We start from the raw sequence: 16,914 nt of genomic DNA, 5'->3' as shown, positions 1-16,914 counted from the left end.
AGTGCAATTTCATGCAATAAGGATTAGTCCCAGGAAAGCATTGGTAGGAATACAAGTCAAGTCAACCGTTACTGGATATTGGAGAGGAGCATCGTCTTGCTGGGAAACTTCCCAGGACTTCCTGCTGCGGCCATTCACTCACCGGCTCCACAGCCAGCGAGGATTCAACACGCGAGGCGGGTCTTTAAGCGGCGGCGGCTGCTCTGCGGGGGCACGTGGCGGGTGGACGTCCCTTTCGCCCTCCCGCGCTCGGGTCGCCCTTCCAGGCTTCTGCGGACATGCGCAGTAGCAGCAGCGGCGGCGGCGGCGGCGGCAGAGAACTGCGCGGGACGCGCGAAGAGCAACGACGGACCGGGCCCGTCTCCGCAGCGGCTCCTCAGAGGACTTTTGGCGCGCAAAGGCGCGAGAGCGGCTGGCGGCCCCGCCCACTCCTCTCCTTCCCCGCCCCGCGCAGGCGCGCCTCTCCGCGTCCCGCCGTTCCCCTGGCAACGGCCGTCTACACGCGCGACTGGGCGCCTGCAGGATGACGAGCGCGGCGGCGGCGGCGGCCGAGGTGGAGGAGCCGGTGGCGCGGCGCTACGAGATCAAGCGGCGCCTCGGCAAGGGGGTGGGTGGCAGGGGGCGGGGCTGGGGGGCGGGGGGCGGGGCTGAGGGGGGCGGGGGCGGGATGCCGGGCGGGGCTGACGCCCCCCCCCCCCCCCGCTCTCCGGCCAGGCCTACGGGATCGTGTGGAAGGCGGTCGACCGCAAGACTGGCGAAGTCGTGGCCGTGAAGAAGATCTTCGACGCCTTCCGGAACCGCACCGACGCCCAGGTGAGTGAGGGACGCCCCCCGACGAAAGCACACCTGGCCGGGCGGGGCCCCGCTCGCCTCCCTGCGCCGGTGGGAGCAAGAGGTCTGCCGAGCGCCCGCAGAGAGGGCGGCGCTTCCTTGGGTGGCCTTCGGCGCCGCCTCCCGCTCCTGCAGCGCCTCCATGCGCCGCCCCCCTCCCCTCCCCCCCCCGGTCTTGCCAGGATGTGTGCCCCCCTCCCCTCCCCTCCCCCCCCCCGTCACTCAGCCCCTCCTGCCTGCGCCGCGCCTTTGGCTCTGCCGGGCTTGGAGACCCCGCGGAGCCGGCCTCCCTGAGCCCCTGGCCGAGCAGCACCCCCAGCCGGGGCCCGTCCACGTCCTACCTGGGCCTCCTAACGAGCGAGTTCGGCGCCCTCGGCCGCGGCAGTGGCTCCGGCCAGATTACTTTGACGTTTCCAGCCGAGATGCTTGTAGGTGGCGGCTGCCGGCCCTCGTCGTCGGGTCGCCAAGCGTAGGAGGCAGGGCGGGCGGTCGTGGTGAGTGCTGCTGTTTTCCGCTTGTTATAGCTGATGCTTGAACTCTTGTGCTGCCGCAGCCTCCCCGTGCTTTTGTCACCTCTGCTTGTGGGTTCTGTGAGGCAGGACTTGGAAGGAGGTTTCAACAACTGAACTTTTTAAAAAATGGTTTCCTTTCCCTTAACATATGACACTTATCAGACATTAAAAATTAACATAATACTTCAAGGTCCTGTTCAAGTTTCATTCCAAGTCCTTCTAATTACAGCCTGATGATGCCAAGTCCATTTCTTCCGGCTGGCGGTTGGCTCATGAAGACTCCAGAGCAGTGTTTCCCAACCTTTTCGAGGTCAGGGTACCCTTGACCTCACTCTTCATATCTCACGGAACCCCTGCCGCCACCCCCCACCTTCCCCTCCCATTGCTCCTGCTTGCCACCCCCCCACCTTCCCCTCCCAGGGTGAAGGGAAGCACAGGGGGGGGGGGCGGGTGTGTGTGTGGCTGCTGACCTTGCGGCAGGCCCTGCCCCATGGGCCAGCTCCATGTCCTTGTTGGCACCTGTGGGAGACACCACAAAAATGAGAGAGGGGGCGGTAGTGTTGCTGCAGTATCCCTGGGACATGCTCATGGTACCCCAGGGTACCACGGAACCCTGGTTGAGAATGGCTGCTCCAGAGGCTTGGTGGACTGGATTCAAGATGATGAAGGTCCCCAAAAGAACTCTCACCAATTACATACACAAAACCCTGAAACAATAAATTCTAACATTTACAATATAGCAAAATAAACAACTCCCTTCCCACTAGTTCCCAACAACATGGCAGTTACCTTAAACAAGGTGTTAAGAGTTTATAAAAGAAATAACTCAAGGTCCCAGCCTGGTAGCCTGAGAACGTCCTCCAACTACATGAGTTTTGCAGCCTCCTGCTGCTTTCAGTCTCCACCCCTTTCTGGGTCATCCCATTCTGAACATAGGGGTCACACTTTCAGCACACAATGTGATGCAACTGGAGAGCAAACTATTACCAGGGTCCCTCTGAGGCATGTGGACTTTTCAACCCTCAGACTCCTGAGAACAAGGAGGAGAGGCGGACATGGCATGCGACTCCACCACAGGCGAAGGCCTAGAGCTCGGGGACAGGGTCTTTAGTTTGCTCTGTGCGGCCTGATCTCGTGCTTGGAACCCCATAGCCATCACCTCTTCTAGTGAGTACTTCAAAACAGTAGGTCAGTCTGAGCTCTGATCAGTGATGAGACGGGTCTTCCTGTTTGTCAGAGTTGCAAGTGTGCCCCCGTGTCCTGGAGACGATTTTCTTTCCCAACAGAGGAGTTTTGAACTGGGCGTAGAGGAAGAGTATCTGGACGTGCCTGACATATCAGGAATCGATAGTCTCCTCACGGCATCTTAGTATTGCTTAACTCAGTTGACACAATTAGCAGACTAGATATCAGTCGCCGAGTAAGGCTGAACACACTCCAACAAAGTGGGCTTCAGTAAAAGGAATGAACTGTATTGAATTGTATTGCCCTCGCGACAAGGTGCTGAAACTGAGGGTTCTTGCCCTCAGCTCCAGTCTAATGCAGGGTGTACAGTGGGCGGTCCTTAGTGGTGGCAGGGGTGGGGGTTGTTGGGGAAAGCGAAACTTACTGGAAGTACCCGGATTGGGACCTGGTCCTGACACACTGCACCAGTTTCTGGCCTCCTTCAGCTGAATGTGTGGATTCTCCCGCAGTCTCTGAGAGAATCGTTCAAGATCGTCGAATGCCCAGCAACTCGCTCACTTGCTTCCCCACACGGTCCTGTGGAGTCAGGATGTCATGGGGCAGTCGTGTGAGAGGGAGTGCTTTTGCTGTGGAAGTCCCCATGAAGTTTCCTCTTTCTCTAGCGTTCACAGCAATTTGGGGTTAGACATTCCATATGGAATGCAAAACACACCCCCCCCCATAGCAGACTCCACCAAAGATACCATTTTTGATGGCAAGCCGCCTAGAGTGAGGGTCTGAAAATTCATTGTGTTTAGAGGTGGGGGAGGTTTTTACGGGTCCAACTCAGTGCCAAAACATACCAGACTTGCACGGAGAAGGTCAAACTATATTTTTCTGGGAGCTACTTAATTTCCCCCCCCAAGGGTGTTTGGAGCTACCAGTCACAAAATGCTGACTGTGTAGGTGGAGCTAGCCACAAAATAAATATCAATGCAAGGATTACAACATTTTCAGAACAGGTCTGCAGCAGTTAGCTGCGGAAACGAAGGGTTGCATACCTAAGCTTTAAACATTAATCAATAAAATTGAACTTCTGACTGGGTTTTTGGAGGAGGAGAAAATTGATCTCACCTGCATGGCAGACACTGTTGAAAAGAAATACTGGGGCAGATGTATCTCAGTTAATGTTGCCTTCTTTGTCAATGCTGAACTGCAGACTGGGGCAGGTGGTTGTGGCCTCTGTGGGTCTGTTTCCTTTCACAGAGTCCCTGTGCTAACTACATAGATTGCCCCTTCCTTACTCTAGGTTCCAGAGATAGACTGGGCATTCTGCTTATTTACCAGCATCCTAGTTCCAGCTGGGTACCCTATTTGATCTGGCTGTGGTGTTCTTAAACATGGGCCTGGTGACACCCAGATGGATTATTCTGGGTGATTGAAACATTCTTGCTGCTGGCACTTTGTCTGGCAGTGGGGGTGTTTCGCTGTTTTTGGCACTTAAAAAGGCATGGCTGTTGGTGGGGGGAGAGCATCCTGCCATGCTGCCGCCTATCCAAGATTCCATCACATCTAGTTTTGGCCTTCAGTTAACCTTTCCCCCTTTAACAAGATCTGCAGGGAATGAAGATAGAAGTGCTTCCGAATCAGGGCAGATTCAGGGCAGGCTCCCTCTCTCAGTGAGAGGCTGAGCCCTGTCCTCTCCTTGGACCTTTGCCTTCTGCTTCAGCTGGCAGAGCTATTCCAAGGCCCCAGCATTCTTCGACCTGATGCAAAGCCTGACTCGTGCGTTCTGAGTGTGGCTGCATTGTGATGTGGATGATTGTGTAGCCCTGAATTTGTTTCCTTAACTAACTGTTTTCTGTTTATTTTTTCAGAGAACATTCCGAGAAATAATGTTCCTTCAGGTAAGCAGCATTTGCCTGAATCCTAAACAATATGACATTTCCCTCAGGTGCCTTTTTTTGGGGGTAGAGTCTAGACATAAACTGTTGTTAAATTGTGACCTTCTTTTTCCTGAGTAGCCAGGGATTTGGGAACATTTGCAGATGCGAGTGGCCGGGGAGTAGAGACATGTGTACGGGGTGGTGTCTAACTGCAGAGAGCTGGAGCTGCAGTCCCTGTGCCCTTCTCCTCCCCTGCCCCATGCACACCCCCAGCCCCATTTTGAGCAGATTCCCCATCCAAGGACGGTGATGATGTAAAGTCAGGGGCCTCCATGGAGAAAGGAGGCTTTGGGTTCCCTCTGGATCCAGAACTCCTTCATCTGAATGCCTCAGTTGAGGGACCTTCCCCTGAAGACTCAGCTTGGGAGGATGTTATCAACATGTCAGACCAAGGCAGCCCCTCTGTGCCTTGTAGGGCCAGGCCCCAGCCCATCACATGGGCCAGACCCATCCCACTGGCTTGCCCGCAGTCCCACTCCTGCCCCTGCCTGCAACACAGACTCATGGATCTCCTTTTGCTGGCCCTGCTCCCCCTTTCCCCTTCTGCTGCTCCAGCCACCGCTCCAGCAGCAATTTCCCACCATAGTCTCCTGACTGGCTTTGCATTTTAAATAGTCTCTGATGACAGATGGTTTGTCATAGGAGACTCTGTCAGCCTCAGCATGGTGTATGTTTAAGAGCAGTGGACTGTAATGTGGAGAATCGGGCTTGATTCCCCACTCCTCCACATGAGCGATGGACTCATATCTGGTGAACCAGATTTGTTTCCCTACATTCCTGCTGGTGAACTTGGACTCTTCAGTCCCACTTACAGGAGAGAAAGGCAGCAAATAATCCAAACTCCTCATTCTCTTCTTCTCCTTCCACTTATCTTCCTTCTCCTCCTCCTTCTCAGAACATTGTTGGAGTACAATCTTACAAGTTTGTCATTAAAACATTTGGCCAGGGGTCCTGGAGCTTTTTTGCCATCTTCTGTGCCTGGAGCAGTGGTCACTGGGAGTGTGTGTGTGAATTTCCTGCATTGTTCAGGGGGTTGGACTAGATGACCCTCGAGGTCCCTTCCAGCTCTATGTTTCTACAATTCTACAAAATTTCAGCTATTGTGAGGAGTATGTGAAATAGTTGCTAGTTGAGATACTGCATCTAAGTTCAACTGTTGCCTCTCTTGGCTCCTACCATCTACCAGGCGAGGATAGCCTGTCTAGTGTACTGAGGCAGCAAAAACTTCATGAGAGGAAGGAGTTGCGGCAGTTGCCTTGCAGAAGGCAGTTGTGAGGCTGTCCTGTCGAGAAGCCTGTCATGGAGCAGGCCTGGTTTTACCTGCAGGCCTCATTCCACCACCCAGCCCTCTCCCAGGGGTGCCCGACTTCTCCTGGAAGGGGCTTTCTTTTTCTCTAGAGTAACTGCTGCCACCACCTGACTTTTGTAGGAATTTTCCACTGGGGAGGGTCAGCACCCCCCTCTCCCCAAGCTTCCTTTACAACTCTGAGGTCTTGCCTCTGTCTCTCCCGCCATTTTCCCTCTCCTGGGTACCACAAGAATAGTTGATGACCTGATGCATCCCTGAAGGAATAGCTGCTGGCCAACTGCCAGCCTTCCTGCTGGCATCCTTCATTTAAGACAGTGTGGCCAAGACAGTGGGGATCTGTGTGGTACACAGAACTGCTAGTAGCATCCAACATTACAAGGTATTTATTCTTACATTTATCTCTGTTGAAATTCAGTTTGTTCCTTTTGGCCCAGCTCTCTAATCTGCCTAGGCCATTTTGAATCCTGCCCCTGTCCTCCAGGGTTTTAGCTGCCCCTCCTAATTTGGTATCATCTGCAAATTTGATTAACGTGCCCTCTATTTCATTATGTAAGTCATTGATACAAATATTGAATAGCACTGGGCCCAGGACAGAACCCTGTGGCACTCCACTACTCACTTCTCTCCAGGATGAAAAGGAGCCATTGATGAGCACTCTTTGTGTTCATCAAGTCAACCAATTACAAATCCATCTACCATTTGCATTGTCTAGTCCACATCTTTCCAGCTTACTTGCAAGGATACCATGGGGCATCTTGTCAAAGGCCTTACTGAAATTTATTTATTTATTTTATTTGGTATATCGCCCTATCCCCGAAGGGCTCTGGGCGGTGTACAGCATAAGACATCATACATAAAATCATCATAAAACACAATTACCACTGGGAGAGCGAATAAATAGTCAATAAATAAGCCTACAATTAATATCCAAGCTCCATGTCTATAACATTAATCCCATTAAAACAGTGGTTATTTCATAACATTGGCATCCCATTGGCTACGTCCACAGCATTCCCTTCATCTACCAAGTTTGTCACTTGATCAAAAAAAGAGAGATAAGATAAGTCTGGCATGACTTGTTTTTGAGAAATCCATGTTGACTTTTAGTGATTACAGTATTCTCTTCTAAGTGCTTCCAGACTGTCTGTTTAACAATCTGCTCTAAATTCTTTCCTGGTATTGATGTCAGGCTGACCAAGCGGTAACTGTTTGGGTCCTCTCCCCCCCTCCCCTTTTGGTTCTGATCTTACTTCTGATCTTACTTCTGCCAGTTCTTTTAATACATCAGGCCTTGGAGATTTGAATTCATTTAGTCTGTCTGTCTGTCTGTCTGTCTGATTTAGGAACCGCCCACCCCAGAGGGGTTCTGGGCGGTGCACATCAAACCATAGATCAACAATGATACACAGTAAATAATTTAAAATCATACTAAGAACTCTATAAATACATAGCAGCATTACATATACAGTGCAACAATGGTGCAATAATGGTATACAGGTATTCCTGTACTAGCTCTTTACCTATTCTGTGCTGAATTTCCCCTACTGTGTCTTCTGATCCATTTCACCCCAGTTCAGCACTGTTTTTCTTTTGGAAAAAAAAACCCGAGGCAAAGAAGGTGTTGAGTAGTTCTGCCTTTTCTCTGTCCCCTCTTAGAATTTCACCATCTTTTCCACACAGTGACCCTATCATATCTTTTTTCTTCCTTTTGCTGCAGACATAACCAAAAAAGCATCTTTTGTTGTTTTTAACATCTCGCACAAGTCTGAGCTCATTGTGAGCTTTAGCTTTTCTGACTTTCTCCCTACATGGCTTGGTTATTTCCCCCCTTTTCCATTTCTTGTACATGTCCCTTTTACATCTTAGCTCAGCTGAGAGTTTTTTAGACATCCATCCTGGTTTCTTTAGACACCTCCCATTTTTTCTCCTCATTGGAACTGTTTGAAATTGTGCCTTCAAGATCTCACTTTTAAGAAATTCCCATCCATCTTGTATTCCCTTCTCTTTTAGTATTCTTAATGGGCTCACACCCAGTAGTTTCTTAAGCTTACTGAAATCAGCTCTCTTAAAGTCTAGAACGTGTGTCCAGCTAGACTTGGCACCCCTTTTGCATTGTATAACGAACCCCAGGAGAACATGGTCACTCCCACCGAAAGGACCCTACCCCTTCCTTCCACCCAATTAGCCAGGTTATCATTGTTGGTTAGGAGCAGATCTAAAATAGCCGATCCCCTTGTTGCCTCATCCGCCTTCTGGACCATGGAATTGTCTGCAAGGCAAGTGAGGAAATGGTTGGCCAAGTGAGAAAGAAGAAATGAGAGGGAAACGCCATTCCACTGTCCCTTTCTTTATACAAATGTATCAGTTGTTCAAGTAGGGCTAGCTCTTAAGCTTAAAATATTAAGATCTCACAGCGTTCCCATTGCCTGGAAGATTATGCCAGTTCCCAGTCCCCACCTGCTTGGGGGGCGGGGCGGGGGGGCAATCCATTTGTCTCTCACTATCTGTGTTAGCATGTCTAAAGGGTCGCTGAGTGGGGCTGGCAGTCAGCTCTTCACAATGCCAAAAAAGGTTAAAGCCAGCCTACATCCACTGCTTGTACGCCTGCCTGACAGGCAGAGCTGTGCCAGACGGTAGAGTCATTAAACGTAAAGGAAGTCCCTCCCCTGTGTAAGCACCGGTTCATTACTGACCCATGGGGTGATGTCATATCACAGCACTTATCAGGCAGACTCTGTTCACGGGGTGGTTTGCTGTTGCCTTCCCCAGCTGTGTGCACTTTGCCCCCAGCAAGCCGGGTACTCGCTTTGCCGACCTCAGAAGGACGGGAGGCTAAGTCAACATAGAGCTGGCTTCCCTGAAACCAACTTCCATTGGAATGGAAGGAAAGTCGTGAGCAGGGCTTTGACTGCAGTACGGCAGGTGACCACTGCGCGCCACAGGGCCCGTGTTGGGATCAGCTGTGCCAAACTCTGCTTGACCAATCAGTAGGCCCCACAGAAGTGCACATGTCTGCAAGCCTTTTACAAGCTGAGATTGGGAGTGGTTTCTTGAAAATTTAATCTTTCAAATGTTAATCTTTTAGAATGACAAAGGCTTATGTGAAATTTACTGTCTAGTGGAGGAAATGTGTCTGTAAAGCTAAAACAAAGGCTCCGACACTATGAGATAGAGATTTGGGGTGCTTTAACGATAGAAGGTTTTAGTTGTGGGGTTTTTTGGATTTACCTAGAGATGTGTAGCATGCCATGGTTGGGCTGGAGACTGAGGTGCTGACCAATTAATGTCAAATGTACAAAATATTGTTGTTCTGCTTGTTTAAGGTACAGTGGTTGGATAATAGTTATCTGTGAACTAAATAATGGGCTGCCCATTTATAGCTGAACACCCTTGTGTAGTCTATGACTGAATATGGCTTTTCATGGATTAAACATACATTACATAGAAATAGATGAGGTAGCTTTTCAGATGAGTTGAGTCTGTTTGTCTGCATAGGTATTACTACAGTTTTGAGCTTAAGCAGAGAAACATTATTGCTCAGATCATTTTAAAAATGTAGCACTTGCCCATCTTTGGACCATGTCAGGAAGTGGGCTTATGCAGTAACTCTTCAACATTTCAGGCAGAAGTTCTGTTTAACAGGATATCTTTTAAAATGAGCATATGGTTTAGATTTTTTTCATATGCATCTTATCTTACATCTTATTTGCAGCCACTCAGTGAAGATCTTTGTGCTGTGGTGGCAGCTGCTGCCTAAATGATGCTTTTCAGAATTTACATATCCAGTCAGAAGCCCTGCCCACTTTCTAAGAATGTTTGTTGGGGAACAAGAAGGGTGTCAGTTTCATGTTGTACCTTTTAAATATCTTCTGTTTTAACCTGATTTTTTGTTAATGCTTTTTTGTTTATTTTGCTGATTCAATTTTCTATTTCTACTTGGTATTTTATTGTGTTGTTTTAATAAGCTGCCTTGAAAATAGTAAATACTTTACGATATAAATCTTTTAAATATATAGAAGGTTTTGGAGGATTATTTTATTTTATATGTTTTTATTTATGTTCCACTTTTTCTCTGATTGGGGCCCAAAGCAATATTTTGTGCAGTTCTTCCCTCCTTTTAATCTTCACAACAACCTTGTGAGGTGGGTTAGTCTGAGAGATTGTGATAGATCCAAAGTTACCACCCAGCAGGCTTCCGTGTCAGCCATAATGATAATGGGGCAGGTGTACCCAGAAGATAAATCCAAACTCATACTGCCCCAAATGTGTAAAGGTCAGTCAAAGCTATTAACCCTTAAATGATAAAACAACTTAAAGCATTGTTTTTGTTTTTCTTTTACAGATAACAGTTGAAAGTATAGCAACTCAGAAGATCTTGGTGCTCCACACTGAAGACCTTAGCGAAGCAAAAGTCAAGAGCTATATCTTGGTCTCGGGGAGCAGATTAGTAGCCTGGATTGGCACTGGAGACGTTGTTGCACAGACTGCTTTTCCTAAATAGTGCTACGTTATTAATTATCCAGCTAAAACTCTGAGAGAGCAATTGGAATTTAAGCATATTTGCGAACTCTCATCTAACAGATCAGGGAGTGCGTCTTGAAAAGGTGATTCCAAAATAATAATCTAGCTGGAGGTTTTATTGTCCTTTTGTACATTCCCTGTATTTTGTAACTTGGTATAGAAATGGACATTAAGTTTCAGTGTACAATTATTTATTTATATGTGTTAGGAGGCCCAGGGATTGTAAGAGACTTCTGTTTTGTTTATAACAATATAAAACCATTTTGTTTAAGATTATACTACTGAAAATAATACAGAATCAGATAATATTTTCTTTCTATATATTTCTTTATTGGAAGGCATTGGCTCGCAGTCTTCTGAGTTGCTATACTTTCAGGTGTTACCTGTAAAAGAAAAACAAAAAGGGTGCTTTAATTTATTTTGACATTTAAGGTTTGGCTGATTTTTATGCATTTTCGTGCAATGTGATTTTAGATTTGACATCCATGTCAGAGCAGGGATCGAAGTCCAGTTTTCCCCAGTCCTTGTCCAACACCCTCACTGCCATCCCATGCCAGCCCTGGGACAGATGTCCAGAGAATGGAGGTCCCTGGAATCTGGCATGCTGGTCCTTTTCCTGCAGGAATTTGGAGAACACCCAAACATCATCAAACTCCTGAATGTTATCCGCGCTCAGAACGACAAGGACATTTATCTGGTGTTTGAATCCATGGGTGAGCACTTCCTACTTTTAAATGTTCTCTGTTTCTCATGTATGCTGCTGAGTTCATTGGGGAAAAAAGAGAGAAGATCAGTGTTACAAAATGAATCACAAATCTTGTTAAAGCTCTGTAGATTCTGAGATAACAAGCAGCCGTGGGCACGGTTTGGAGAAGTGCTTTTGTGACCTGTGTCGCCAATACAGACATTAACCATCCACTGTCTCCTGTTGCAGAGACAGACTTGCATGCTGTGATTAAGAAGGGGGATTTACTGAAAGATATTCACAAGTGTTATATCCTGTATCAGCTCCTGAAGGCCACCAAATTCATCCACTCAGGAAACGTCATTCACAGGGATCAGAAGGTGCATGTCTGAGAGGGACCCTGCCTGGAGGGACATCTGTCATTATGGCGTGGGGTAGGGGTCTGAGAGGGAGGTGTGTGTGTGCTGGATTGCCAGTGCCTGCTGAGCCTTTTTGTTGGTGTGTGTGTGTGCGCGCACACACACACTCCTCCTCCAAGCATGGCTGTGGTATGTTACCAATTTACTGGACTTTTTTCTGTTTCTAGCCTTCCAACATCCTGCTGGATGCAGACTGCTTTGTTAAACTGTGTGACTTTGGGCTGGCCCGTTCCCTGTGCCAAATCCACAAGGATCACGGCAGCCAAGCACTTACAGAGTATGTTGCAACTCGCTGGTATCGGGCCCCTGAGATTCTGCTTGCTTCTCACAGGTAAGCAATGAAATTTGGGAAGGCTTGAAGTGCGACCACTGGGGAGCTTAGTTTGTTAGTTTCCTTCAGCAGCTCTTTCTTCTCCGTGTTGGTGGGGCTGGTGAGGGCCTCACAGCAACTCGGAGCTTCCAGTCCTCGAAGGACATGAAAGTAGTACTGGAGGAAATGTTACATGGTCTCTGTGGAGCCCGATTTCTCTAAGGTTCATTTCTTTGCTTTGTTTTCACCCTCCAAATGAACACATGAAACTGCCTGTCCCTATTCGAGGCCTTCTGTGCAGAAACACAGGCACAGGGCAGCCACGACAGTGGATTTGTCAGGTTCCACAAGATCCTTCTAGAACTCCCTGAGTGCTCCCTCCCTCCCTCCCTCCCCCTCCTGTATTAGGCAGGGAAATCTCCCACCCAGTCCGGGTGAGGCTAGGAGGAAGGAGGAAGAGCTCCCGTCAATTCTCTGCCAGCTGCCAAGGGTTGAAGATGTCTGTCAGCACTCTGTGTGTGTGTAGTTGTTTGTGTAGTGTGTGTAGAGCAGCAGTGGCGTAATGGTTAAGAGCAGGTGCATTCTAATCTGGAGGAACCGGGTTTGATTCCCTGCTCTGCCACTTGAGCTGTGGAGGCTTCTCTGGGGAATTCAGATTAGCCTGTCCACTCCCATACATGCCAGCTGGGTGACCTTGGGCTTGTCACAGTTCTCTTAGAACTCTCTCAGCCCCACCCACTTCACAGGGTGTCTGTTGTGAGGGGGGAAGGGCAAGGAGATTGTAAGCCCTTTTGAGTCTCCTGACGGGAGAGAAATGAGAAGGAGCCACTCAGCAGCGGTCGTGGTAACAGCAGAAGCAGTTAAGGAAAAGAAAACACAGGAACCCAGGCATTGTTCACTTCAAAGAACAGAGGGGTTTATTCCTTGTTTCCAAAGTCACAAAACAGTCTGACAGAGTGCAGCGCAGCAACTGGATAACCAAAGCACGCATAGACCAAACTGTTCTGTGCATACATATAGAGACATTCAACCAATCAGGGAGCAGTGATGCAATCACACATGATGTGCTTAGTCATGGTTGCATCACCCACTGAAACTAGGTGAAAGGTGGAGGATTGCATCAGCCAAGCTGTCAAGTAGATTTTGGTGATCTAACTGTCAAGTCCTAACACCCCTTCCCAAAACTACTATGACAGCACCTTTATTACTTTCAGCTGTTCTAACATTGTCTGATGCTTATTCTGTGACACAGCTTTAGTAAACACATCAGCAACATGGGTCTAAGCTCTGTCTCAACATAGGCGAGTTGAATAGTTCCATTCTGTACTAGCTCTCTAACATTCTGGTACTTTACTCCTATGTACTTAGTTCTTGTCTTCATGTTTGCAGTCTCTGCTAATGCGATGCAGGTCTGTGAATCATCAAACACGATTATAGGCTTCTTTATGGATTCACCTAACTCAGTTAGCAGTGTCTCAACCCAAAGTAGTTCTGAACATGTTTCAGACAATGCGCAGAACTCAGCCTCAGAAGTGGACAGGCTGATTGTGGTCTGTTTTCTAGAACACCAGGTGATAGCTACATCACCATACTGAATGACAAAACCAGTACAGGACTTCCTGTCACCACAGTCTGCAAATGAACTATCTGCAATAGCACGCAACTCTGTGCTTGCGTGGACTGGATCAGTAAACCATGATCAGCAGTTCCTTTTAAGTACCTAACCACACGTTTAACACCCTCCCAATCATGTTTGCTAGGCTTGCTAGCTTTTCTGCTTAGCGCACTAACAGCAAACGCTATATCTGGGCGTGTCCAGTTAGATATATGTAGGAGACTACCTACAACAGATTTGTACAGTTCAGGATTGTTGAACTCCTCACTTTCATTAACTTTCTGAAAGTCTAGGGACATTGGTGTTGTGGCTTTGGTGTAGATATGACATCAATACCCAAGAAATGTTTGATAAAACCTAAGTCCTTTAGAACAGACATGTCACTGGAGTTGTTTGTACAATTTGTCAAATTGTTGTGTAGATCTTGCACACACACATATGTTATCAACATGAAGAATGACCTCTTGATTCTTTTAGTTCCCCTGATATATAAACATGCATCAGCAACAGACTTCTTAAACCCCAGTTTAAGCAATGTACTGTTCAGTTCATCATACCAGTTAGCACCAGCTTGTTTTAAACCATACAAAGAACGATGCAAAAGATAAACAGTATTTGGGTCTGCGTCTTCATACCCTGGTGCAGGTTTCAGATAAATTGCTTCCTTCCATTTAGCAATTAAAAAGACACTGGAAGTCATAATGCTTCACCATAAAGCCTTTCTTACTAGCTAATGCAAGCATAGCTCTCAAAGACTCAGGTCGTGCCGTGGGAGAATAGGTCTGGTCATAATTCAGCAAACGGTCTTGTACAAACCCCTGGGCGACAAGCCTTGCTTTATACCTTTGAGTACCATTTGGCAACTCTTTCCTCCGAAACACCCACTTTGACCCAATTGCCTCCTCTCCTTCTGGCAAAACAGTCTTGGTAAACACCTGTTGTTGCACTAAGGTTTTATACTCCTCAGCCATAGCTTCACGCCAGAGCTCTATTTCAGCTGGCGGTAGCTTTAACATCTCTTTATAGGAGCTTGGCTCTGATACCTGTGCTTGACAAACATAGACGTTTTGAGAAAACCCATACCTGTCAGGAGGTATCCCTTTTGTAGACCTTATCAGAGATACAAGGCACCTTCATTTGTTTCTCATCTTCTTCACTACTGCAAGTGTCACTGTCTTGCAGCCCTTCCCCCTTTTCAGCTTTTTTTTCCTTGACGCTTGCCACTACTGGAAGCAGTTGGTTGACCTTGAGCTGCTGCAGGCTGCTGCCTGGCAGTTCTGTTAACCCCTTCATGCTGAGTGAAAGGTAGCAAAACCTCTGTGTTAGCATGGATAGTTTCCCATCCTGCATGCTTTTCAAAGTTTGCACTTCGAGAGATCACAACCTTTCCATAGGATTCCCAGATTCATAACCAAGAAACCTCAATCTCACCCACCTCTGATCCCCCTTCCGCCTTTGGGCGTCAGGTACCAGCACATTGGCATAACTGCCAAAGATATGCAAATGATCCAGAGATGGATCTTTCTGGTACAGCAAAAAATAAGGAGTCTGGTTCACACTAGAAGACCATACTCTGTTGGTCAAGTATGTGGCAGTGTTCACAGCCTCAGCCCAGAAATGTTCAGGCATGTTGGCATCCAGCAGCAAACACCGCTTTATAGTATGTGGAACCCCAAATTTCCTCAGCAACCCCGTTTTCAAAAGGAGAGAAAGGGTTGGTCTTTCTGTGACGTATGCCTTTCTTTATCAACAAGTTATGGAAAACAGAACACAGGAACTCACCTCCTCTGTCCGTTTGGAGGCAAGCCACTTTATGTGAAAACTGTCTTTCCACCATTGCCACCCACTCTTTAAACCTTGGGTAAGCCTCAGCTTTGGATTTCAGGAAAAGACTATAGGTGAACCTGCTATAGTCATCCACCAAAACCATGTGGTACTTTGCATGCCCCTGACTGGGTTGAAATGGTCCAGAAAGGTCTGCATGAATTAAACCAAACGGCCTATCTGACTGTCTGGTGCTTTTCCTTGTAGAAGGAAATGCCTTTACTTTGGCCTTACTGCACTCAGTACAATCAAGATAATTAGGACAGGACTTGGCTTTCAAACCACACAACCTGGACATGTTTCCTAGCACTTTGAAACTGGCATGTCCTAGCACACGGTGCATATAATGAATACAGTCATCATGCATAGGTTTGTTAACTGCATTAGCCATGCTTTGCCCTACATCATTGTTATTTAGCTGATAAAGGTTATTCTGCAGTATACCCGTGGCACAGACTCTCCCTTGTTTCTTAATAGAACAGGTCTGCCCACTAAATTCCACCACATAACCCTCAGCTGTCAATCTAACAACGCTTAACAAACAAAATTCAAATGAAGGCACAAAATATACATTACTCAGAGAGCCATTTAAAGCAGGAACAAATGTTGATCCTTGTAGTTGCACCTTTGCTGCGGTGCCATCAGCTAAACAAACATGGTCAATAACAGGTTGGCGCACGTGGTCAGTAAGGAGACTTTCCTTATTCACTATATGCTCAGAACAAGCAGAGTCAATGAGCCATAGTGAGTTGGAGTCCTTCTCCTTGCTTGTTACCAGGAAAGTAGATGCTTGTGATTCCTGTCTGTCAGCCCTCGCTTCCAAGGTGGCTTGTTCTTCCTCTGTTTCACTTTTGCATTTGTACAGGCCCGTGCAAAATGGCCAGGATTCCCACAACGAAAACATTTTTTCACAGCACAGGAAGTAGGGACGGCAGAATCAGCAGGAAAATCCCTCTGCGATGATTTCTCAGCCGTGCTTTCGAGCTGGTAGTCCCTCTGCTTCTGGTGGTCTAGCAGCTTGGCAGTGACGTAATCCAAAGTCAGCGTAGATTCCGCGACGCTCTGGAAACTGCATACCAACTGGTCCCAGCTGCTATCCAACGACGAAAGCAACAGATAAACTTTGTGGGAGTCTTCAAACTGTAAACCTCCATCAGCGAGCCTGTGTAACAGTTCACGCATCTGCTTCAGATGCTCAAACACAGATCCTCCTGGCCTCAGTTTGAGATTGTAAAGTTGTCTTGTGAGGAGAACCTTTGCCCCTGCCGACTCACGCTGATAGATGCCTTTCAAAGCCGCCCACGCCTTGGCTGCAGTCTCAGCTTCTCGCAGATAAACCAACTGTGAGTTTTCCACTGCTAGCACAATAGACGCACGTGCTTTTTCATCTGCACGTCGCTCAGCAACTGTAGGGGCCGCTGGAGGGGTAGAGATAACATTCCACAGGTTCTCACGAATGAGATAGCTCTGCATCTTCTGGCTCCAAGCCACATAGTTATGCTCATTCAGCCTCTCAAACAGCAAGCCGGACATAGTGGAAGCCATGGCAATAGCTGAGTCACACAGCACGCAGTACACTCACTGTTACTCACGAGTAGCACGTAGGAGCTGGGCCCATAACCTGAGAAGGAGCCACTCAGCAGCGGTCGTGGTAACAGCAGAAGCAGTTAAGGAAAAGAAAACACAGGAACCCAGGCGTTGTTCACTTCAAAGAACAGAGGGGTTTATTCCTTGTTTCCAAAGTCACAAAACAGACTGACAGTGCAGCGCAGCAACTG

At 47.7% G+C, this 16,914-nt stretch overlaps 1 protein-coding gene across 5 annotated transcripts in view; it reads left to right on the top strand.

The window, feature by feature from the left end:
- The first annotated feature begins 460 nt into the window (after window positions 1–460).
- The window catches only part of MAPK15 (mitogen-activated protein kinase 15), a 45,067-nt gene continuing 28,613 nt past the window's right edge, over window positions 461–16,914 (top strand). For 2 of the 5 annotated variants that reach the window (XR_007243318.1, XM_048482586.1), the window contains exons 1-6: window positions 461–607; window positions 715–813; window positions 4,385–4,414; window positions 10,906–10,996; window positions 11,218–11,348; window positions 11,555–11,718. Coding sequence is in view for 4 of the 5 variants with exons in the window: in XM_048482586.1 (XP_048338543.1) it covers window positions 524–607; window positions 715–813; window positions 4,385–4,414; window positions 10,906–10,996; window positions 11,218–11,348; window positions 11,555–11,718 (599 nt within the window). In the remaining variant the exon portion in view is untranslated. The remainder of the gene's footprint in view (window positions 608–714; window positions 814–4,384; window positions 4,415–10,905; window positions 10,997–11,217; window positions 11,349–11,554; window positions 11,719–16,914) is intronic. The other 3 variants (XM_048482584.1, XM_048482583.1, XM_048482585.1) reach the window with 2 other exon arrangements.

The sequence above is a fragment of the Sphaerodactylus townsendi genome, unplaced genomic scaffold (genome assembly GCF_021028975.2).
Source record: "Sphaerodactylus townsendi isolate TG3544 unplaced genomic scaffold, MPM_Stown_v2.3 scaffold_19, whole genome shotgun sequence".
Classification (NCBI taxonomy): Eukaryota; Metazoa; Chordata; class Lepidosauria; order Squamata; family Sphaerodactylidae; genus Sphaerodactylus; species Sphaerodactylus townsendi.
The sequence above is the reverse complement of the archived record's forward strand: the minus strand, read 5'-3'. Positions and strand labels throughout refer to the sequence as shown.